Genomic DNA, 24189 nt, shown 5'->3' with positions numbered 1-24189 from the left:
TCTTCAATTCCTTGCACATTCCAAGGTTTGTCAAGATACGTTTATTTAATTTCCTTTACCTTCTACATATTTTTCCTTATGACAACCATAATAAAACATTGCTGAAATGCTGAAACCCACTATATCCAGCTTTTAACTGTGGTTTTACAGCACATTTTATATTTCCAAAATAAATTTAAAATAAAGATTTTCCTGCACAATTCAATTCATAATGGCACACAGTTGAGTATTCGGAATACAATGCAAGTTGCTGCAAAGACAATGAAAGTCTTTGTAATACTATTACATGAATATGGAAATATGATCAAAGAGAGCATAAAAAAATCTGTTGTTCAGTAAGAGAAAGAAAATTCTAATTGTAAGACTGCCTCTTCAATGCTGCCCAAAACCTTTGCTCAGTGGAACAGGTGTAAATAAGGATATAATACGAGCACAAGAGAGCTGCACAGGTATAATTGAGAACACTCTATTTTGATTGCAGAACTTGCATTACTCATGATGATGCATTAGCTAGAGAAGCACAGCTAGACATTAGATCCCAAGCTGAGTTCACTGGGCTAATAATTAGAAAGCCATTTCTTTTTATTTTTAACTTGGAAGGAGAAAATTTGATATGAAAATCACAGACTCAGTAACTCCATCCCTTGGGGCCATTTCTACAAAGTCACTTTTCAAAGCAGAGCCACAATATAAGGCCATCTGGAAGTGCAAGTTGTTGTAGAATACAGTTGCTCATTTATTAAGCAGCACTTCATACCAAAAATTTCACTGGGGCACTGAACTGTATATTGGGGGGTTTTGTTTTCCTTTTAAAATTAATTTCAGGAAACAGCTGAAATGAGTTTCACCTACAAGTCCAAAGATTTTGGAAGCAAATGTCCATATTCATTTTCACACATTCTGTGAGCCATCTGGAAATTTTACTTTCCTGAGCCTTATGCTGTTCACTCTATCCACCTTAAAAGAATCTCCAGCTCTTTGTAGTCTGGATTTTTGCTTTAGTGTAGGCCTGCACTCCGTAAATGTTCAAAGCCCCCTGCAGTCACTGTGCCCCAATAACTCCTGATAGCCAGCAGCCTTGCACAAGTGAGCCTTGTCCTTGAATAGGTGGCTTGTTGTGGGGCAGACAGAAAAAGCTGTGCCACCACAGCCAGGATATTCCTGGCTCCTTGGGATTTGGCAAGCACGATGCTGTCTGTGAGGCTCCCTAGACTGTTCTCACCTCTACCTGCCACCACTGATCTAGACTTTCAACATCAGCAACTCAACTTTTCTTCCCCCTCAAGCTGCTTTTGGAGTAAGGACTCCCAGAAGGCTCCACTGGGACATCCAAAATTATTTAAGGAGGTGGGGAAGTCTGTTTCTTCATTGAGTATTTCTTTAGTGATAACACGGGGCAAAACAACCCAACATCTCTGAAAACAGGGCTACCTAGCATTCATCTAGGGCTACCAACATCTAGGGCTACCTAGCACTCAGCAGGCAGAGCTAAGAGGATCCAACAGTGCAGTTAACATCAAGCAATGCCGTTTGTTTTGCTGTGGTGAAGCAGTAACAACATGGTGATGCCATTGGGAACAATGGCAATTACACAGCAAGCCACTTTAGCATTACTCTGTCATTACAGCTTGATAATATGCAATCAAAACGTTATTAGCAATCATCAGCAGCATCTATTATTCATTGCTTAGATCAAGCTAAGAAAGGGAAGGCTGTATGCCTACCAGTAATAGGACTCTGAGCCAGTCTAAGCACAGGCTTGGAAGGTAATTCTATGGCCATATAGTGCTGAGTCACCACTGCACAGCCTCCAGCAGTATTACCATCCCAGTTGTTCCATGGATAAAATTTAATAATAATAATAATCATCTATTTTTCCAATATTATTAGGAATAATTAACTCAGATAAGTATTATCATTAATTTTATAGTGATTACTAATTCAAAGTTAAGTATTAAATTTTACAAATAGTTTATATCTAAAGTTGCAGGCATTCAACAGATGCAAGTAGTTATCTGAGGTTGTAAAATATGTGCACCTACATATTTGTGCACAAATGGGCCCATAAAGCATATGAAAACACACACTCAACCTAAATGGTTGGTTGGTTTCTGCTCCTTCATACTGTAAATATGCTGGATAAATATGTGTGTGAACTCTGACACAAAGAGCTCTAGTACGTAAAGTATCTTCTATGCATGCACAACTTGTTGCAATAATTTTAGTATTTGAATTCTCAGGTTTTTCAGTATGCTAATGAGCTCTAACATGACAACCAACCTGTATTCTCAATATGTAACACAGTTTGGAAACTCTAAAAGTAGACCTGAAAACAATACTCTGCTCCTTCTCAAAAAGTTATTTTAGTTTATATTCAAGAGGCAACCAATGTTATATCTATTTATTTCCCTACCTTATTTTGAGTAAAATAATTATACAATTTATACCTTGACAATTACTTAATAAGCCAATTAGGAAAGCATCAGAAATAGCTAACTAAAGAAGCACAGTCTGGTACTTTTTAACTGCATACTTCCATCAGCATTTTATCTTCACCTCTTCAGTGCAACCAGACACAGCTGTTACAAGTAAAAACCCTGTTAATAATTTAATTGCACAGCACTATTTTCCCTATTTTTTCTACAAGGAAGAATTCTAAGATAACTCAAATTTAGGTCTCCCAAGCCTGTAACCTGACTTATGTGGGCAGGCATAAGTTACCTACACAAACTGGCAACGCTCTGCAGAGGTACAAAACTGCATCACCAAGATCCACCCACACATTTTCTTCTCACAGAGTTCCCCTAAGTAGGAATGTACCTCTGACTGGTGTTTTCCACCACCATTTCCATCACTCTAAAAGTCTGACTGCAGCTCCAAGGTCACCAAGAACAAACAAGGAACACTACATCATCTTTTCTTATTCTTTGTTCCACTAAACAAGGGGAAAAAATTATTTTGAGTGATGGGAGAAAAGGAAAGAGATGAAGTGGAAACATGTTTTAGAAAAGGAAAGACACAGTTTCAAGTAACAAAATAACTGATAAACACCAAGGTAGGTTAATATTTACTCACCAGAAAGAGATATTGGGATATTAACATTAATAACTTACCCTAGTCAGAACTGATCAGTTCATAAAACTAGTTTTTTTTCATTTGGTGACTAAGTCACATAGTGACTTAGACAATATGATTTCTGGTATTACCCAGCCAAGCAACATAGGAACAAAAACATTGGGCCATTTCAGGAAATAACTGGAGAGGGTCTATTACCACTAAGGCACAGAAGCAGATTAATGGCATTTCTCTGCTAACAAATAAACCCCTCTATCATTTTTCACACCTGTTTTACACGTATTTGTTTGATACATGTAAGAAGAATTCAAAAGAGAATTAAACAAAAAAGGTGAAAAATATGTACACTATGCATTCTGGGCAGGCTGCCAATGTGAATACACCCCAGTTCCATCTGCAAACATGGGTGAAAACTGGTGGAGCTCCAGTCATTTTACACAGGGAGAAACACAGAAGTCCCTTGACTGTAAAGGGACCTCAGCTTCATTCAGTTATTTAGTACAAATAGTGAGTTACATCTCAACAGAGAGAAGCACTATTTGATGCTTTTGCAATAGTTGGTCTGATTTGCTTTTCCAGATCCAAGCACTTTGTAACTCTTCCAGTTTGACAGCTGTGTCTCTACTGTGTCACAGAGGGCAGAGGTGGAGGAAGGAGGTGAGCCCAGAACACATCTAGGCATGCAAGACCCAGGTAGCAACCCCTGGCCCAAGTACTCATCTTAAGCACTCACTCCCTTTCAGCTTTTCACCCCTGGTTTTAGAAACCACGGAATCATGGAATGGTTTGGTTTGGGTTGGAAGGGACCTGAAAGACCATCTAGTTCCAACCCCACTGCCATGGGCAGGGAACCTTCCACTAGACCAGGTGACTCAGAACCCATCCCACCTGTCTGGTCAAGCCCCAGCCTCCATCTGCATCCCTGGCTCAGCAGGTTCTGGCATCATCACATCAAGGAGTGAGCTCCCAAGGGTGCTCTTGACAGAGTGGGCAGCCCAAGGCACACTGATGCCCAGACCTTGGCTGGGCTGTGTCCTGTGAAATTGCAAGACATACCCAAGGAGAGTCTCCCAAGGCCCCATCCCTGCTGCACTAAAGGGGAGTCCTGGACACTCAGCACATCCCCAAAGCCTGACACCACTGAGAGAGAGCCCTGGAGACATCTGTGCCCAGCCCTTGGGGCAGGACCTGACCTGTGCCAGTACCAAAGCATCTGGTACATCTGTTCCTTGTAAGTAAAAGGCACGACTTCCAGATGATGCACGCTAGTATCAATTTTATTTGAATGCAGTTCACACCAGTTCTTTACACCAGCTGCCAGCAAGGACTGGATGACCTTGTTTTAAGTGTTTATGTTCTCCAAAGAAAGAAACATTATCTGAAGCCTGTTTTTTGTTTATTTTAAAAGACCAAAGAGTTTATTTTGAAGAATCCAACTGAAAATGCTTAAAAGACTATGACAGATACTCTGAAGTATGAATTGGAAAACTGGAAATACATTGCATATGTTGTATGGGCCACTGACAAGTAACAGGAAAGCAGTGTGTGCTTACGCAGTTGGGAGTATCCAAACTGTCATTTGGTTGTCTTATTTGCACAAGATGTTGGACAAAAATTAAAACAGAAACAAACGTGCAATAAATTTTTCATTGTGTAAGTTTAAAGGATAGTTACAAATGAACTGTCCCAGCCCTAAAAAGGCTAATCTTGAGCCAATGCTAAGCAGTCTCCATTTGATTTTATTCTCTTTCCTGAATACCTCCTTCTTAGAACTAGGAATACCCTTATTCTTCATGGACCACTAGCCCTGGCCAGACTGAGCAGTACTCAGACACTGGTACTCAGACACTACTCTGACAAGTTATTGCAGAAGCACTGTCACTGAGAAACCCCGCACAGTTAAAGCAATGCCACCTCTTTCAAAATAAGTAACAAGGCTGTTTTGCAGCATGTCCTGGAAACAGACTTTTCCCACTCCCTATTCCCTTACCCAGTCCTTTTCTTGGATTGTCTCTGTAAAGGTCCTTACACTCACAGCTGAAGGGCGAGTCCCCCATACAAACTCTTGGGACAGCATGACGTTTGTAAGTACCTAAGCCATGAGGTTTTAGATAAACTATTTGTTTCTAGACCCAAAGCTTATGAGCTACATGTGAATTTAACTATCCTGTCATTTATTTCCACTGCTAGAGATAACCAGCAAAACTAGCAGAGCAAATACTGGCACAGCATCACATTTATTGATAACAGTGAAATACTTCACTTTTCAAATGTATATGATGGGTCTAGCAAAAATTCATTGTGGAAAGTTTTGTGCAATCTGTACACACACAGGCAACAAGCATATTGGTATCTTAATTCACAAGTATTATGAGAATGAGAATCAGTTAAGAAATTTATTTGGATTACTATTTATTCCCAGTTGTCATAAAACATAATATAACCTTCCCTGCTGGTATACTTCATCCAGACAATCCTAACTACTTCCAAAGCAGGATTATTTACTAACCTCAGTACACTACTCAAGCAGCAAGAATTCCCAAAGGACATCCCAACACAGTAAGCATTTCAAACTTTTTGAGTAAGTTTGATGCAGAATTTCTAGGAAAGGGAAAAACATGGCAACTTGCAAAATAGCATCAAAAGGTTACCTTATATTCTCCATCATTCTTTGTTTCTACTGTTAAAACTCATTACAAACTTTAATTCAACAACAGGAAATGCATTCAAGGAAAAGAAGGAGTAGGAGCTGAAGACAATCTGGATAATCTTACAACATCAATCAGCATCAATTAGTTACCAACACAACCCAGCAGCAGTCTGGAAGAGGAAGGGATGAATCTTTTCTAAGAACGGCAGGAGGGAAGATTATAGAAAAAGCAGAGGACTTACCTCCACAAAGAGCTCTCCAGAACTTTCCCCATGTCAGTATGATAGTATTTGGTAAGGATCAGGATCACCTAAAAGAAAATGAGAATAAATAGATTTAAATATGTAAACTGACATGAGAAACAGAAACAGACATGAGCCGCATGATTTTGGGAAAAACGAAAGTGAGGCTTCTGAAAACCTGAAATGCATTTGGCCTCATTCTTGACTCTTAAGAGTTTTGCTTTTGAGCCTGGATTTTTCACTTCTTTCTGGGAAGAGTGATTTCAGCACTTGAGGTTTTCTGTAAACCTGGTGACTGTGAAAGATTGCCCATTTCACATAAGTAGTGGAGTTGGAATTGTCACATAAATACCACCACCACATCACATTCCTCAAGCATTCTTTATGGCTTTCGGATTAGGAAAAACCAACCTGGTTGCTAGATTAAATTTAGGAGGCAACTCTATAGACACAATTATTTTTTTAATCCAAAGTGTTAAACAATGGTGATTAACTTTGATTATCCAAATTAAAAAAATCAGGGAAAAAAAGAGCTCTGGTCTTCCTTACAAGATCAGCAATGCAACTGTCATAGCTATCACTTTTCATTTCTTGAAGAATCACTTTTTCCCCTTCATGAACTAGCTCTGTGCTCAATAAATTACTCATCTACATCAGCAACAAGCAACAAAACACACAAGTAAATTTTATCCACAAAACACCTTCATCCTATGAAAATAGTCTGCAGGAAATATTTTCCATCATCTCAACATGTGACAAATTCACTGGTCAAATAATGTGAAGCACCAGTCCACAACTAGTGTACAAGCTCAATACAATGGTTTATGTTTGGATCTTTTACAGGTTTCTTTCATTTGCTGCCAGTCCATATTAGTGGCTCTTAGAGCCACATGCCCATGGCAAGCCCAGAGAGGCAGAACAGGCTGGTCCCCTGCACAGCTGGAGGCTTTCTTTAATGTGGGGTCAACACCAGTCTCCAACAGTTTGGGGCAAGCTGTTATTTAACTGGCACTTCATCTGGTGGTCAGAGCAGAGCAATCTACAGCAAACAGCAACTGTAGGTGTTCACTTTGATTATTCAGATAATTAAATATGCCAATGATACATTTATGCTGCACTCCTTGTATGCTGGAGATTGTGAGAGAACAGAATTACAGACTGAGGATGTTATTACATGGAAATAATGCAGTGTTTTACAGTGTTTTATTGAGGTATAATACCAGTCTCACCCAGGGTTAGCCAAACCTAATAAACTCCCAACAAATATTCCTGGATGTATATTGATATAAGCAAAAGTGGAAACAATCCATAATTCACAAGTATTATTCACTCCTATTCTCAAAAGAGCCACAATCTACCAGATCCCTTTATTTAAAATTTGATTATTTATAAAAATAAAAGTTTGGCTTAAAAAAAGAAAAAAAAAATAGGTTACTACAAGTCCTACAAAGCAAAGGGAAAGAACCATTTCCCAAAGGAGAGTGTATCTGTGGATGAGATTCCTGGCTACAGCCCAAGCACGTTCTACCAGGTCAGCTATTTATTGTATCATCAGTGTCTTAACGACAGCTTTTTCTGGTGCTTGCAGTTAAGAAGAAAAAGAAAGAAACTTCACTACAGGGAGCATCTATTGGCTCCAATTATTAAGGGAAAAGTTTCAGACTGTGCCTCTCCAAACAAGTATAATCCCTCTGAAGTCACAAAAACTGATCTGGAATTTCTTTTTTTAAGAGATGTCTCTTTTTTCAAGAGATACAAGAATGCATACTTGGTACATGAAAATAAAAAAGAAAATCCCTAAAAATACAAGAGATTATACTTTCTTTCCTTCCATTTATGCAGAAATGGAGGCTGAATCTTGAATCTGGTCAACCAACTTTCTTCATCCCTGTACATCCTAGAATTAGAAATTTTAACATTCAGAAAATTTTCAGCAAAGTGTATTGGAGCCATCCTGCCACAGGCTAAGCCCAGTGTTCCATTCCTGAATTAAACAGATTAAAATCACACAGAGAAAATCCTATGGGGTCACCCTCAGTTTACCTGCTTTGAGCATAACCTGTATGGGTGCACCAACAAGGAACCTTCCAGAAAAGCCATTTTTTTGTAACCCAGCACCTGTCAGGAATGTTAAAGACAGCCAGGCTCATGGTACTGCTGGCTAGCTGCAGTTCATCTGGGCATGCACACACCAAACCAGAAAGGCACTGCTGTTCCACACACTTCAACTGAATGGCTTTCAGGTAACTGCAAACTGCAGTGGGGGGCAGCCATAAGCAGTAAAACATCTTCTTGATGCTGCAGGATTGCTGCTTTAAACTGAGTCAGAGCTCTGAAAAAGAGATGTCATTACTTTCCAATCTGACTGGTAAACTCATGTAAAAATTTAAATACCCTATTTTGCACTTTGGAAGTGGAGAGAATGACTTAGGAAAAACAAAGCCATAAGAAGCCATCTCTGAACTCTCAAACAACATTAGCAGATTCCTGTCACGACTGAAGAAGAATGAAGTTGCTGAGGGGCTGACCATCATGTCAGCTTTGCCAGTGGATTTCATCTTAGTATTTGAATAATGGAGGCCAGCTATTTAACAGATTTCACAGCACAGTCCTTTAGCCTGTGGGCATCTTTTCAGGTAATCCTGAAAACAGGATGCAGGCTGACCATAAAGGCAGTTTTTCTAAATTAATAGATAGATCCAAAGAACAGAAGGAATTATTTCACAATGAAAGCATAAAGGTCTTCAGGACCTCTGGATTCTACCCATCATTTTTAAGAGCAGAAGCCTGTTTCACTGATTTAATCTTAAGGAGACTTCATAATTATGAGCATTTTACAGGCTGGATTGAAGCCAGTGGTTCATACACATGGCTCTCCTGGTGAAAGTGCTTGGGTGGCCTGTGGTGGGGAGAGGCACAGCAGCAACTGAGCAATGATCAAGGATATGATTCTCAACCAGCTCATACTACCATCAGTCATGGACAGCTACAACAGATTTAACTTTTTTCTGTTATTATTTTACAGCTAAAATAAATGTAGGCAATGAAGGAGAATAAAAATTTATCAGATTTTCTACTTTAAATTGGATTTGTAGGATTATCTAGAAATCTCCACTCCATTCAGACTTCCAGAGACTTGTGAAACCATTTAAAACCATTTAAACTTAAATTCACCCACAATTCTTTGAGTTCCCTCCCAGAGTATGACAATGGAGGTGACAACAGTGATTACTGTTGTGTGCTTAGGAACCTATGAATACCTGATGGTGCTTCTGGACAAAAATACTGAGAGGGAAAAAAGAAAGTGAAAACTTTCAGCTTTTATCACAAAATTGATACTCTATTATCTGCTTCTTTACCCAAGCCTTTGGTAAAGGCCTCTCAATAAAGCCAGTATTTCTCTCTATGTGCCATGGTATGGAAGATAAATCCCTTATGAATTCTAAGAATCAAATGCAATGTGCATTACAAGTTATTTTTCCATGGAAGAAATAACTAGCTTCAGTCAATTTCTCTGTGTTGGGCCTTCAGAAATTTCTCTACCTCATCCTCCCCCTCCTTTTTTGGTGGGGAAAGAGACAGTGGGGTGCAGAGATGGAACTTTGATTCTCCCACATCATTCCCCTGCTTCCATAACTTCGTTTCTGCTTGTGTGAATTCTCAGTAGTCACAAACTGTTCTCCAAATAAAGGAGTTGAAGCAGTTTGATCCAAAATCCTTTCTGGATATAGACCTGTCTTCATAGGTGCACTGGGTTTTCAGTGAATGACAGATCAGGAAAACAAATGGAAAATTCCACAGATATTATTACCAGTGAATAATGAAAGTTAGAATGATCTATGTTTATCCCCTTTCCTTTCCTGTTGCTCTCCTCTGAAAATGATTTGCAGCAAGGCTGGGCTGAAAAGAGCACAACTTCACTTTACAAGACACAATGTGCTTTTAATAATTTCCTAATAAAATTTTGGCTTTAAGAAGCCCATTTTAATCCTCTCTTTTCATCACCATGTCAGCTAAGAGGGCTGAGAAGGGAAAAAGGAATGAATTCTAGATCAATCACCTTTCCTGGTGCTTATATTTTATCTTTCTGTGGAGGATTTGCTAAGGTCCTTTTTTGATAAACATCAACATTTGGAAAACTATTTTATTTTTTCCCCATGCTCCCTCCATGATGCTTTTTTTTCATGGACGATTCTTAACAAAGATCTCTCTTTTTCTATCTACATGCAGATTGTTACAGATAAAGTTTTATTTGACCCCTGAAATTTGTGATTTTAGGTTTTAGGATTTTTTTAATCTATTTAGAAGTTTAATAGCAATAATCTCATACTTTCAAATGCACAGTTACAAGTATGATTGTGAGTTTTTGCCTTTTCTCAAGTTTTTAGACAGTGACAGCATGCTGTAAGTACTTCTGGGCAGCCAGAGCTAACAGGAAAATAAACTCCTCAGACAGATTCAAGTTTCTGCATACCTTTTAGCATCTGCTTAATTTAATTCATGTGAATGAACCCACTGAAATCCAAAGAAGTGTTTATGAGAGCCACTTAATACCCTGTATGACTGGAACATAACTGCTGTTTTGCTCAAGAACAGAGCCTCACTCACCTTTTCAGCTATTTTACTATTCCACTGTACACCACAACTATTTTGGGGAGATCAAGAAGTTCTAGGCACATCCTATTAATTTTTCACTACTACTCCCTGTAATTCCAAAACTTTTTTGACACCTAATAATCAAAAAGCTCCCTAACAAATTATAGGCAATCACCTACTGCTCAAATCCCTCAAGCCATTTCCACTTTTGCAGCAGCAGGCTCTGCAATCATCATGCTAAGAGCAAAGTTAATTTTCACATCTCTTATTTAAAACAAAGACTCTTAAGAGAAAAATAAAATTCAGGAAATTATTAATATGAAGGTACATTACTACAAGGCTATTATATAGACTAACATAACTACATCATAATTTGATTATGCTAGGAAAACTAAACAGAAGAAGGGCATTTAGGTTGACTCTGTTGCAGCACTATGATAAAAGGTAAAAAAGCAAACATTTAAACCATTACTTAAGCTATTAAGAATTCACTGTATAAGCTTCTACTCCTCTCTGGTAATAAAGTTCATAAAAGCAATACATGATTTAATATGAAATACTGAAAGAATTAGATTTCTATTTCTTCCAACTAAATTGTATTGGGAGACGAGAGGACTTACTGTGTATGAAGTCACTGACTATACCAGTGCACTTGTATTAAACGTTAGTAATAATTCCATACAGTGAATTAATTCATAATTCAAAGTAAGACACAATAATGACTCAATTCCTGTTCTCTAAGAGGTATTTCCATCCACAAGGGCTGAATAAGTGCATAGTCTTAAAAGCAGTGGTTGTGATTGCTTCCAGATTCAAAACCATTTTAAAACATAGTACTTCACACATTGACCCTGAAAACATTCATACAGAAAAGTAACTTTAAGATATCAAATAGATTTAATCCACTGTCTAGCACAGAACAGGATTATTCTCTGTTAGCTCTGTACAAACACAGGACAAAAAGACAACCTACTGCCTTCAGGAGCCTACAGCTCAAGCAAAGAACACAAGTCTTCAACACCATCACCACCAACCTTTACCAGCTCATGCCAGATTTTCAATGCAAGCTCCTAAGAAAATTATGTTTCTGTGATGCCACTCCTTATGTATGACACTCTATATGTATGGGTTTGGCTCCTCATCCCTACTTATTAATTCTAAATCCACTGACTGATTTCAATCAAATTTAACAGAGAAGTAGATAGCCATATAGCTGAAGTAGCCATATCCGTTTATACCACAAGTCCATGGCACAGATGCATCTAGAACAGCAATAAACAAAAAAACTACAAAAAATATAAGAATGGGGAAGGCATATAAATAAAGATGCTTCCCAAATATATTTTCCTATCTTCAGTAATTTGCAACTCAGGCAGCTGACCTGCCAGTGCAGTTGTTAGCAACTGGCTGCTGGATAAGCACAGGTTTCTCTGTGGTACTGCCTGACCCACCCACACAAGAACAGAGACTATTATTATGTAACTGCTGATGATCAGTCCCCAAAAATCAAAGCTTATGCAGAACTGGTCAGCCAATGTGGACTGCTGCTACTTCAGCATATTCACATTGCTGCTCCTTTCTAGAACCATTAGGTGCAAGTCCAAGATTTCTGGGTATGCTGCAGATGCAGAGCTTGCTCAAGCAAACAGGAGGGAGCTCAGTCTGAATTATTAGAATCAAATCTGCAGCTTTGGAAACTGCCTAACATTTTAACTAGTTGTTTAATTAAACTTCCTGTTCTTTTTCAAACAGCCCCAAACAATGTCACCTCTGACACAAAAATCTCCGGTTTTCTGTCATTGCCTTTTACTACACAACCAGAGGAATTTTTAGGTTTAAATATTTAACATAGCATTTGATAAGTTCTTAAAACCACATTTGCAAACATGCCAAGAGAATAAATTTCTAAAGCATGAAGCAAGGATATTTTTTCCTGTCTCTCTAGTCCCCTAATTGTGATTCTTTTTTAAATACAGACTAGCTTTGCTTATCTTCCCTACTAATGTATTCTAAATTGAATTAGCAATCCTTCCTGCAGAACCAAACTTATTATGTGAATATTCTTTTTCATTCCCATGAAAATTCAAGAGGAAGCAGAGCTAACATCGAAAGATGGCATATGTAAAGCATCTTTAGTCTCTTCCAAATATTTCAGGAATGCAATGTTATAAATAAGCTGTTTACCTCTATCATCACTATTATATAGCCATTCACTACCAGAAAAGAAAAATGAGATTTTAAGTGAAGTTTGTGAAATATTCCCAGTCTCTCATTTAGTGTTACAGCCCAATAGTAAATTATGAAAATTGAAACTGAGCTTCTAATCTGCATCACTAAATGCTTTCTCAAGGCCAGAGCTTTTTTTTAAAAAAAAGAAAAACATTTACATATAAAAATAACTATGCTTTTTATTTAAAAAATGAAATTATTATGCAAGACATATGGAAATAGCAAAAGAGGAGGATACCACAAGCTGGGCAGAGCATTCCTTTGACGCAGGGCTTTTGGCAGATGTGTTCATCTTGGTTACTCTCCCTCACAGCTGCTCTGTCTTCACCAGAACCACAGGATTAAGTATCATTGTACCAAATAGCATCATTTTTACCAGAGGTTTCATCAACCTCCAATGACCTCAAAATAACATTTAATTATCTCTGAAATGGCTAATGGTGTTCAAATGAGACCTAACTGTCTATCATAAAAAGGCTTTATAACCACTGTACATGGAAGCAGGGACTTTGATACTTCATGAAGATCAGTCAAAGAACCACACTGTTTAATATCCTCCTTCATCATGAATAAGGACTAAAATTTATTTTAACTGGGTATTGTAGGTGCCTGAGTTTGTTCTGTATGAATGAGAAAGATAAACATAGGAACATGGTCTAGAGAGTGGAACGTAGGCACACTACTGCCTGAAAGGAGTTCTGCCAGGACAAACATGCTAAAGACTGAGGCAGTTCTATTACAGTGAAAGAGTGATGCTGATTAATATTTCAGTCAGAAGACCAGAGACAAACCAGAGGCAGATAAAAAACTTGTTTCACACCTTTTGTGATGTGACCGTGTCTGTTGTACTAATCAGCATTTACATGGTCAGGGATAATTTGCTTATTCTAAAGTCAAAATCAGGCTGGAAAATGACACACAAAAAAAAAAAAAAGTAAAGAGGTTTAAATGGAAAGAAAAAAAAAAACATTCGTGTGTCCTAGTAAAACAGGAATAACCCAAAACAGATCTGGGCTGATACTCCAGATACTGTTTAACAAAAGCCCCCTAGTCCCCCAGCTTGATCACCTTTCAAGTGAGGAGTGCCTGGTGCCTCTCCAAACAAGGACCATACTCCCTGCAGTTTCACACAGGGATAGACAAGGCCCAATGCCACCCACTCTTCCTGGGTGGAAGTCGGTCTCTCTAGGACTGCCTTTCATTTTAACTGTTTCATCTTACTTATCTTGCTAAAATAATTAATTTCAGAAGTACCAACACACTGCCCCTAGCGTAATGTGAGAGGGAACTATTCCCACTCAAACGCCAAGCCTGCCTGCTCCCCGTGGCCCCATTCACAATAAATTTGGAACACCTCAAATGGCATTAACAGAATTCAGCTACTGTAAAATACTGGGAATGAACCCCTTTGAGAAGAAGGATGAAAGCACATTTATCTTCAGCATTATTCCTGAAGCAGCAGAACTTCATATCCGTGCCAATGGAAAGGGTGTAAAGGAGCAGAGGGAACATCCAAGTGGGTTAGGAGACTATTAGAGAGGGCTTGGGAGCAGTTGGGAAAATTGGTCAGGGGCCAAATACGTCAAAGAAAACATTGGAAGCAACTGAGGGAGTGCTGGAAAGTTCTCCACATTCAGTCTGAAGCCAAACCAGGAGATTTCCAATCTGTGAGCACTGAGTTTTTGCCAGCTTTTTGTGTTTCCTCACCCAGCCTCTGCCCTAGGTGTCCATTACTTTAAGAGCCGTGGGGACATAAAAAAGCTAAGTGGAATTATATAGCATTATCTCTGAAAAGGAACAGCTCTTTCACCACATCATTTTGGATCCCTCTTGTCATACAGACACTGTGCTTTAGTTTAACCACTATGAAGTATAATAACATAATCAGTCATCTTAGAGCCAGGTTTCAAATTAGCTGCGCATTCCAATCTTAAACCTCTAATACATTTTAAATGACCCTCAGATCAAGTAGATACAAGCAGGGAAAGATTGTAGGCCCTGATAAATGAGATCTATATTTCTTTATTTTACTCCAGTAAAGGCTTAGGTATTCAACAGATTCTTTAGAGACAGTTTTTGCATGTCAGCGTTTAATTGGCTGTAGCTAGAGCTGCAAAGCAGTTTCAGTCACAAACCCTTAATGTGAAATTCTCCCCCTTAAAGACTGATGTTTTTCATGGTTGGTCTCTCCCCATGATCATGGATTATTTTAGAAATATGCTAAGTACTTCTTTCTTCATGTTATGAGCACTACTGTTTTCTGTCTTCATGGATTTAAGGATAGATCCAATAGTTAAGCAGCACAAGAAGTGGAAGGAAAATATTTTAAATTCATGCCTAGAACTCTTCTGAACAGTTACCTCTACACTTACACCTTCTCATGGCTCTTTTCTGTAGAAATGTGGTAATTTCAGGCTTTTGGCACCCCCTTAATATAATATTTCTTTTACAGTTGAGAAATGGAGACAGATCGCCCTGGTTTATCCCAACTTTAGGACAGGAAAAGAGAGAGATACCTCTAGAGATCAGTTTTGCCCATCTAGATGTAACAATTCTTTGGAAGTACTGTGTTTCCTAGTGATTTATCATACTTAGGACCTACACTTCCAGCTTGACCCTCTCAGAAAGATTGGATGAACCCCTGTCTAAATAAGCTGCAGGAGAAGTCCAGGCAGAGCAGAAAACATCATATAAAGTGAGAACAAACTGAGAAGCAGGATCAATAGACACATCTAAATTTCATATGCCTAACCCCAAGGATCTTCTTTTCTGATCCATGATGTTCCTAGACCCAACTCCCACACCTCCCAAAAGCTTTCAGGGTCCCAAGACCCTTTCCCTCATCACTCCTACCCACAACACACAACAACAACAACAACACACCCACACATGGAGCCAGGAGGTCTGCAGTAGTTACATGCCTCTGTAACACCAATGTCCTGACATGTAAGAGAAACTGTGCCAAAGAGGCAACATCTTTAATATGGAAAAAAAAATTTTTCCCTTACCTCCTAGAAAAACAAAGGAAAGAGTTGAAGAAATTTGTAAAATTATATATATCAACTCAGAAGGTGCAGCAGACTAAATTTTTCAACTACTAAAAAACCACGTATTTAATTTCTTCAAAATGATAGGTATGACTATGATATAATTAATTCCAAGGTTCTTTACAATAGAACTTTATACTCTCAGACAGTTAAAACTTTTATAAAGTGTACATGACATTTACTGTTGTCCTCCATTATACTGAGCATCTTTCTGGACCTGCTATTTATTTTCCAATCATTTTTCCTAATGAGTTTGTTCTATATTTGAATTACAAATGTCTGTCTCTATTTATATTTTATTTCTGAAACTTAAGAGAATAGTCTTCTCTGTTTACCAGTCAACAGTCTTTTTCTTATGGAAATCAACTTATCCCAAAACAAAGAAAAAAATCGGAACCTTTAAATTCTTGCAAATTGTTTTTCCTCAAGATAGGGGTGTAAGTGATGCCATGACAGAAAGGCAGTGATAGCCAGAGCTCAGAAGCTACAGTCCAAAACCAATGGCAGATTTTCAGCTCAATGCTGTCTAGCAAATGGATGTTTTCATTGCTTCCTCCCTCCCCCTTCCATACCCATGCATTTACTCAGAGTCTGACCCAAAGTCTGAACCAATTAGAATCTGGATTAAGCCCATTCTAAACACAGGAAAAATAAATCAGATCTTGAAATCTCTTACATGAAGAGAAGAATCCAGTTTTGATGAAACTGTATTTGCAAGTCTCACACATTCTGTGCACAGGAAAAACAAGCACATTGTATTTTCCATTAAATGCATGTAATTGCACAAATTTCTGACTTTAAATGTCAAGTTAAAATGGTCATGAGACCACTGCAAGAGAATACCCAGAGCTAAACTTAAAGATGCAAGCTTTTCCACCAAACAGTGTGAACTTACACTGCCAGAGCTATCTCTAAATAGACACTTCTTGAAGTTCACTCCCAATGTACAAGAGAAAGCAAGCAAAAGTAACTACTGGAAATCACCTCAGACCTATTATGTCAATCCCTGATCAACTACACACATTGTTATTTTTTTAATACTATATTTTGCAATAATTTTATAAGATTAGAGGCCACAGGAAAAAATGCATCACCCATATGTCGAAAACAACATTCAATTCCTTTAATTTCCCCACTTTGGAAGAAGAAATAGCTTTTCATCAGTAGGAATTATTTTCAAACCTCTCCCAAGCCCATCATGCTCTTAGACAAGGCAGTAGGCCTGTATTTTTCAGAAGTAAATAGAAAGAAAAAGAAGCTTTCAATGCAGCCCAAGAAATAGCTGCAGAAGATTATTTTGTAGACACAGTAAAATGAATAAAACATCTGTTCAAGACTACTCAGCCACCTCCTGAAGACAGAAGCATGTCAAAACTGACCAAGTTTAGGGGGGGAAAAAAAATAATCAAAAAAAAATCTTATATCTTCCCTGCCAATTCTTCCATGAATTGTCTTTTTCCAAATAGAAGACCAGTGACATTTCTTCAGGAAACACAGTGTAAAAAATAAGGAAACTAAAGTTTGTTTAAGCTAAAATTTGACTTTTAATCGTCAATTGTATGAATGGTACCCCAACAAAAATGTTTGTGCATGATACATGAAAAACACAGAGCAAAGTGGGTCAAGCTTTCTGAGACTTAAAATGAGCAAGGATAACAATCATATTAGTTCATTAAGAGAGTATCCTTATTACTGCTCTGTGAAGAGAGAAATTACAAATGTTAAAGTTCAGTGCTGGGAGATTTTAGCTCAGTCCAGGAATTTTCTACCCATGTTCACAAACTGCCCAGCTCAGAGCACTACCCACAGACACCTAAGCAATTTCTGGGGCATTGATTCCATATCAGCAGGGAAAGTAATCAAGTCCCCTCAATATTCCCTGGTCTGGAGAAGGTGAAAGAATCCTTTAATCTCTGTGACAACAAATTGACAGCAATTTACCTGAATTTTTTTCTTTTTTTTTTTTTTTTTTTTTTTAGTTTATCTATCCCTTCCCCAAATCACAACACAAACAGCCTGAAGTGCACTTCTCAGGAAGAAGGCATAATATGTACACCTCTTACCCAGCTGGGCTTATTAACTAACTTACCAATAGATGATGATCCAAAAAAAAATTTCCCAAAAGAAAGAGGAGATCCAGTTTATGAACATAAAGGTCAGGAGACTACAGTGAAGAAGTAGAAATTATCCCATTTCTGAAAATAATGCAAGTCCTCCATGAATAAAATAAACAGGCAGTAAATGTGCTATCAGAGAAATGTATCAGCCAGGAAGAGGGAAACAGATACTCAAACACATAAATTCAGTTTCTTGGTTTCTATTTTAACTAAAGCAGTGCCTATTTTCTCAGTGAGTTAAGCTATTTGGAGATCTGTCAGTCCCTAAGAATTTTTTACTCCTCAGTGCCTTAAGAAAAATACCTTAGAGAAACATGCAGGGTCTCTGATCACAGCTCAGGCAAGTTTTTGTTTTGGTTTTAGCATCCTGGTACCTGGTTGGCCCTCCTTCCCTTCTTTTTATTTTTATTTTTTTTATTTTCTCAGAGCACAGAATACTAACTGTCTGTGGCTGTGCATGACAGACAGACAGATCTGCAAACTTCAGTCACAACTCCCCAGGCCCAGAAACAGCATTATGGATAGATAAAAGGAAGTGTAATCTGAATTTTGCAAAATGGATTTGTGTCCAAAATGAAGACTAGTTGCCAATTCTTTCTTTTACTTAAAAAGAAGAAAGCAACTTATCTACTCCTCCCCCCACAAATCAATGCATTATAGATACATTTCTCTGGATCTGTCTTTAATTATTAATTACCTTTCAGCTCTGCAGTGACTCTCATGGTTATTTCACACTGATAGACCAGAGAAAAGGGTCCATCCCACTGCAGCTAGAAGAGAGGTAGAAGGATGGACAAAAGGAGGGGGAAGGTGGGAATTGGCAAGCTTCCATGACAGTTTGTTTATTTTCGTTTCAAAGATTATGAAAATTTTATTTTCAACACCAAAGGAATAAGACAGAAATAAAAAATTAAATAACTGCCTGGAGCTAAATGTTTCCTGCTTAGAATTGAGCTAGAAATCTGTAGAAATAGATATTTCTGCAACTATAACCTTAATTCCAATAGTGCTCAATACAGTGAAATGTAACAGTCCTCATAGCAGGTAATGGGAGATAATGATCACAAAGCCAAATGTTTTCAGGCTAAATTCATAATGAATCCAAGAGGATAAAGGCTACAAAGTGTTACTAGGGTGGCAGGGAAGGTAATGCTTTCCTGAACAAAAAAAGTATTTTTGCTTCCTGGCAGTGGTTCCTTTTTCCTGCAAAATGAAGGATTTCTGTACATCTCAGAGAGCCTGTAAGGCATGTTGTAGGTTAGCTTCTAGATTCTCTAAACTGTAGGTTCTAGCTCCTAAGATGTACCTGTAGTTTAACTTACCCTAAAACTGTTTGTATTTTGTGTAAGATACGGTGATTGTTCCAGAAGGTTTATGTGTCAGAATCATTCTGATTTGTTCCAACTGATTAATTTGATATTTTGCTCTTACAATGGGATGGGAAGACAGGGACAAAATTCCCATAATCAAGATTGCCTTGACTCAGGCTTAAGGAGAAGATGGTCTCTCAAAGCAATGAGGCAGGAACAATTCTGAACAGTGGAAATGGCCCTCAAAAAGCACGAAACACAATCACATTTCCTAAAAAAGCTCCCTTTAAGAAGAGGTGGTAAGCCAGAAATCCAGATCTTTGTGTGCATTACCTCAGGCACTGCCTCCTCCCAGGCTGTGGCTGTCCTCAGGTCCCTGAAGGAACAAAAGTTTGTTGAGGGGTGGACATGGGTAGGTGCAACTGCAACAGGAGCAGAGAACATGTGCAGGAGAAAAAGGGATCTTTTGTGACCTCCTGTAGACTGATATTCTGTGGTGTCAGGTAATTATCATGTTGCTTTAGTTCTGCAGCCATTAGAAACACAAATAAGCCTCCAGTGAAAGAAGTAAGCTGAAGGCATCTCAGATGCTAAATCCAAAGCTAGAAAGGATCACCTGGTCCTCTCTGTCCATTCTCCTCTCCTCCTACACTTCCAGACCCAAATCCATACAAATCAGAAACATACTTAAAGCACATCACACAAAATGCAGCTATCTACACTTTAAAAAATATACTGCTCCTACCTCTTCTTCTAGCAATGAGTTCCACACTTATTTATGCAGCCAAGCAAGTAATGATGACTTATTCCTTGAGTAAATTTATCTACCTTTGATATTTATCTACAGGATCATGTCATGTGCTTTTATAGAAGATTAAAAGACCTCTTCTGACAAATATATTTTCCATAAATAAGTACTTACACACAGTAATCACATTGCTTTTTGACCTTTTCTCTTGGATAAGATTAATGACTGGCCTCCCTGCAATTCACCTCATAAAGATTACTTTTCAGCATCTGGATGATTTTTTTTGGGCCATCTCCCTACTCCTACCCCTCACCCCTTATCTTCAGAATATATTCTCCAGAACTGAGAACATTTCTGAGGTGACAGTACCAGATCTGAGCAGCAGCAGCTACCAAAGGCAAAGCCAAGTTATATTCTTACTTGTTCTTGATATACCCTTTATGGCCAGCCCACAAAGAGCTTTACAGGAACCTCACCACAGGTTTCCAGGAACAGTGATTCTGGGATAAGCCAGCATAGTGCTGCTATTGGAAAACTAACTTAAAACAGTTTGTTCTTCTTTTCTTAAAAGTAAAAGCTCACTTGGCAAGAATGCCTAATAAAATCAGGCCATGCAGAGGAGAGACTAAATGAATGCATATACATACAAAAATAATCAGCATTTTTTCAACTACTCCACCAGGTTCTCCTTGAGAATTCCAGAAATTTCTAAGCCCAGACATTATTCATCTCTCAGACTCCGAAGAGCTGGTTTTAATCTGTCTCCTCTTGCTCAGCCTTAGGCTTTGTAGACCTAAACCTACACCTCCAGCAATAATTATTCTAACTAGTCTGTGCTTCCCTGGGCTAATTGCCAGCAGAATTCAACTGATTTTCTGCAGAAGGGCAAGCAAGTTTGTCAAGAAAAGAGTCTGCAGCTGGAGACAAGGAGAAAAAAAATGAAAGCAAGATCTTCCAGGTTCAGTTCACAAATACATATATAGGAAAATATCAGCATCAAGAACAAACCTCTTGAGCTCTCTTTCCCATTACTTCAGTTGATTTACTCATTGAGGAAGCTACCCCCAAAAACCTTACATTGACTTGAGGGTTGCTAATTCCCAAAGCAGCCTTCCATCCTGAAAGCCTTATATCTTTGCATGTACAGCTCTCCATCCGTCTCCATAAAAGTGAATTTTTGAAATTTCATCTAATCAACCATTTCAGATTATGTTTGCAACAACATTCATTATTTTAGCAATTTGTGTGCTATCTACAAACTTATCAGCAAATTCATGTCACTATCCATATTGGTGATTGAAAATATGGAAATACTGACTGGCACTGGATTCAGAATGAATGCTTAGAAACTAAGTTAATGAGTTTTCACAAAATTGTGAATTATGTCCCCACTGCTTCCTCAAGGGAGATTTTCCCTTTCCTGGCACTTGCCCCAAATGGACTATTCCAGCTTGTGGAAAACATGCTCTGACTTCTGTAGCTGACAGACCTGCCTTGGATCGTAAACACCCAATATCCTTTTTTCAACACTAAGCCATCATTTGAATTCACAGCTTTTAAGGAAACACCATGTGTTTCAACTGTCATATTTACCCAACACTAAAAAGCCTACCAGGAAAAATAAATTTTATTCTCATAACGCAATGCATTGCATTCCTAATTGCAGAACTGGAAACAGTTAAAACGGAAACTGTTCCCTGCATTACATCATGCTTAGCACTAAAGTGGCTCCAGTGTTCCGGTGAGCAATGTGCCAAAAGACACTCTCACTCATCTCTCTGCAACTTGCTTCCTCGTCATGTCTCCAGGAAAATGAAGCTTTAGAATTTGTACTTAATATCAGCACTAAAACTGAGCACACTCTTCTTTCAAACTGGGTTTCTTCCCTACCTGTTTTGGTTGTTTTTTCTCCTCAGAAATGGAATACAATGTGCAAAGGCAAAGATCTAAGTAACTCATCCTTCCTGGTTGCATTCAGATTCTCATGACAAATCTGGCATATAAACTATGTCCCCTCACATCCAGGTAGGTGTGGGGATCCTCTCATTGGTATTTATCATTCAGTAATTCCCTACAAAAGCAACACACACAATCCAGAATACTGTGTCCCTCTTTGGGATCCTGCTGCAACAGACTGACAGCCTGGAGTTGTCAACTCCAGTAGAGGACCATGATGAGAGAGCTGAAGCACATGTCAGAAAAGGAAAAGTAAGATAGCTCCATTTTTCCAGTGAAGAGAGCACTAAGGCAGCACCTTCCACTACCTAAAAAGAAGAGCGAGACAGACTCTTCCAGGGTCTGAGAACAAGAAAAATAAAACCACAAGCTGGAGGGTAAATTCCATGGGGATATAAAAAGAAAAATAATTGCATCCTGAGAGTAGTTAGGGACTAGGTCACCCAGTGAGGCTGACAAATCTCTAACCTTGGTGTTCTCAAATTATACCTGAACAAGACAGACCCTTAACAGCTTCACCTCACTTTTGATATGAGCCCTACCTTGAGCAAGAAGGTGGGCCAGATGACCTCCAGATGTTCCTCCCAACCTCAATTACTCTGCAATTCCATGCCACATGGATGGCTTAAAATGAATCTCATGTGCCTTAAAATAGTATGTGAATATAATATTTTAAGAGTTCTGTTGATCAAATTTCTAAGTCAAAAACTTTACAGGAAGCCAAGTATATTTTAATATAATAACCACTTTCCTCACTTTGTAAGGAAAAAAAAATTTCTATCCTTTTAATAATGACTTCATAAAAAATATTTGAATAATTTATAATTTACCAACTTTCTCCCTGCTGCTGCAGTTAGCTGTTACCACTATGATAAGCACACAGTAAAATGTATTGGTTTTCTTAGATATAGCAAGTTCAGACAGCATTGCTACTCAGACTTAACAATCTCTAACTCAGTCTCTAGGCATAATTCATGTTCACAGTACAAAGTACATCACTGGGTTTCAGCTCTTCTTTGCTTTTGCTGTTTTCCTATACAATCACATTATGGCAACAGTAACACTACAGCTACAATAACCTAAACCCATTGAATAGTACTAAGTAGGAACATACTCACTTACTAAGGAGTATGGTTAATAACAGCCTCTTCTTCCACAAAAATTATTTTCTCTAGTATGCCAATAACTGTACTGAGTTGAGGTTGGATCAGATGATCCCACTGGGGTCCCATCCAACCTTACTCCTTCTGAGATTCTCTGATTTGGTGCCAGTCATTGGACAGGTTGGTGGCAGAGCTGGGACCAGAGCCAAGGACACCTCCTTTACCACCAGACCATGCAGCCTTCACATATTTCAATGGTTTTTTTTCTAATGAGATACTATAGCTCATTCATATACATGGCTAAATAAATCAATAAATAACAACAACAAGCTTTAATATTTTGTGATATTAAACATTATTAATTCAGGGGTGTTTGTTATACATGAGCAAGTCTATTTTAAATTGTGATGCTCAGAGTTGGGCTAATAATTTTCCCCAGAGAAGGAACAAGAAAAACTCTCAGTGCTTTTCCAAAACACTGTTATATACACTCTTTGCTAAGGGGGGGCACTATATACCAGATCTTCCAATACACAGTCTACAAAATATTTCAAAATATTCTTGGTGAAATACTGCACTGAAATATAACACCACATCATACACTGTCACTTTGGAGGTAAAACTATATGCTGTTGCAGTATGCCTTTCACTCAAATTCACAGAACTGAAAAGCAAGGGGACAAAAGTAGTGGCAGGATGGCTCATCTGACAAAGTACCCTGTAGCAACCACATCAATTAAGTTTGCATAGATCTCCAAGTGTGAGGCAGTTAATGAAACACTGATCATTTTCCCCAACTCTAACTTAGACATGTTAATTAAAAATTAGAAGAAATCATCATCATATAAAATGAGTTCACGGAGAGAGAGTATAAAAATACCTACCAGGCAGTGCTCTGTACACGAGACTTCTTTTCAACACTAATTAAAATGGATATTTCTGCACATGCAAGTCTACCCAATGAAACGCAAATAATAGTGTGAGTTTAACACTTAATGATTTCTCTGTAAAGGAGAAGACTTTCATTTGGGAATGCTATAATTTACTCTGAGTAAGATCCATTTAATCATCGTGTTTACTGCCTTCTTTTTCTCCTCACATTTCCTTTCTCTAGCC

General features: G+C 38.2%; 1 protein-coding gene across 2 annotated transcripts in view; it reads right to left on the bottom strand.

Annotated features, from left to right (window-relative positions):
- SORCS2 (sortilin related VPS10 domain containing receptor 2) overlaps window positions 1-24189 on the bottom strand; it is a 533743-nt gene that overhangs the window by 354149 nt on the left and 155405 nt on the right. For both annotated transcript variants that reach the window (XM_059845225.1, XM_059845226.1), the window contains exon 2: window positions 5968-6035. In XM_059845225.1, the coding sequence (XP_059701208.1) occupies window positions 5968-6035 (68 nt within the window). The remainder of the gene's footprint in view (window positions 1-5967; window positions 6036-24189) is intronic.

The sequence above is a fragment of the Haemorhous mexicanus genome, chromosome 4, assembly GCF_027477595.1.
Source record: "Haemorhous mexicanus isolate bHaeMex1 chromosome 4, bHaeMex1.pri, whole genome shotgun sequence".
Taxonomy (NCBI): Eukaryota; Metazoa; Chordata; class Aves; order Passeriformes; family Fringillidae; genus Haemorhous; species Haemorhous mexicanus.
The sequence above is the reverse complement of the archived record's forward strand: the minus strand, read 5'-3'. Positions and strand labels throughout refer to the sequence as shown.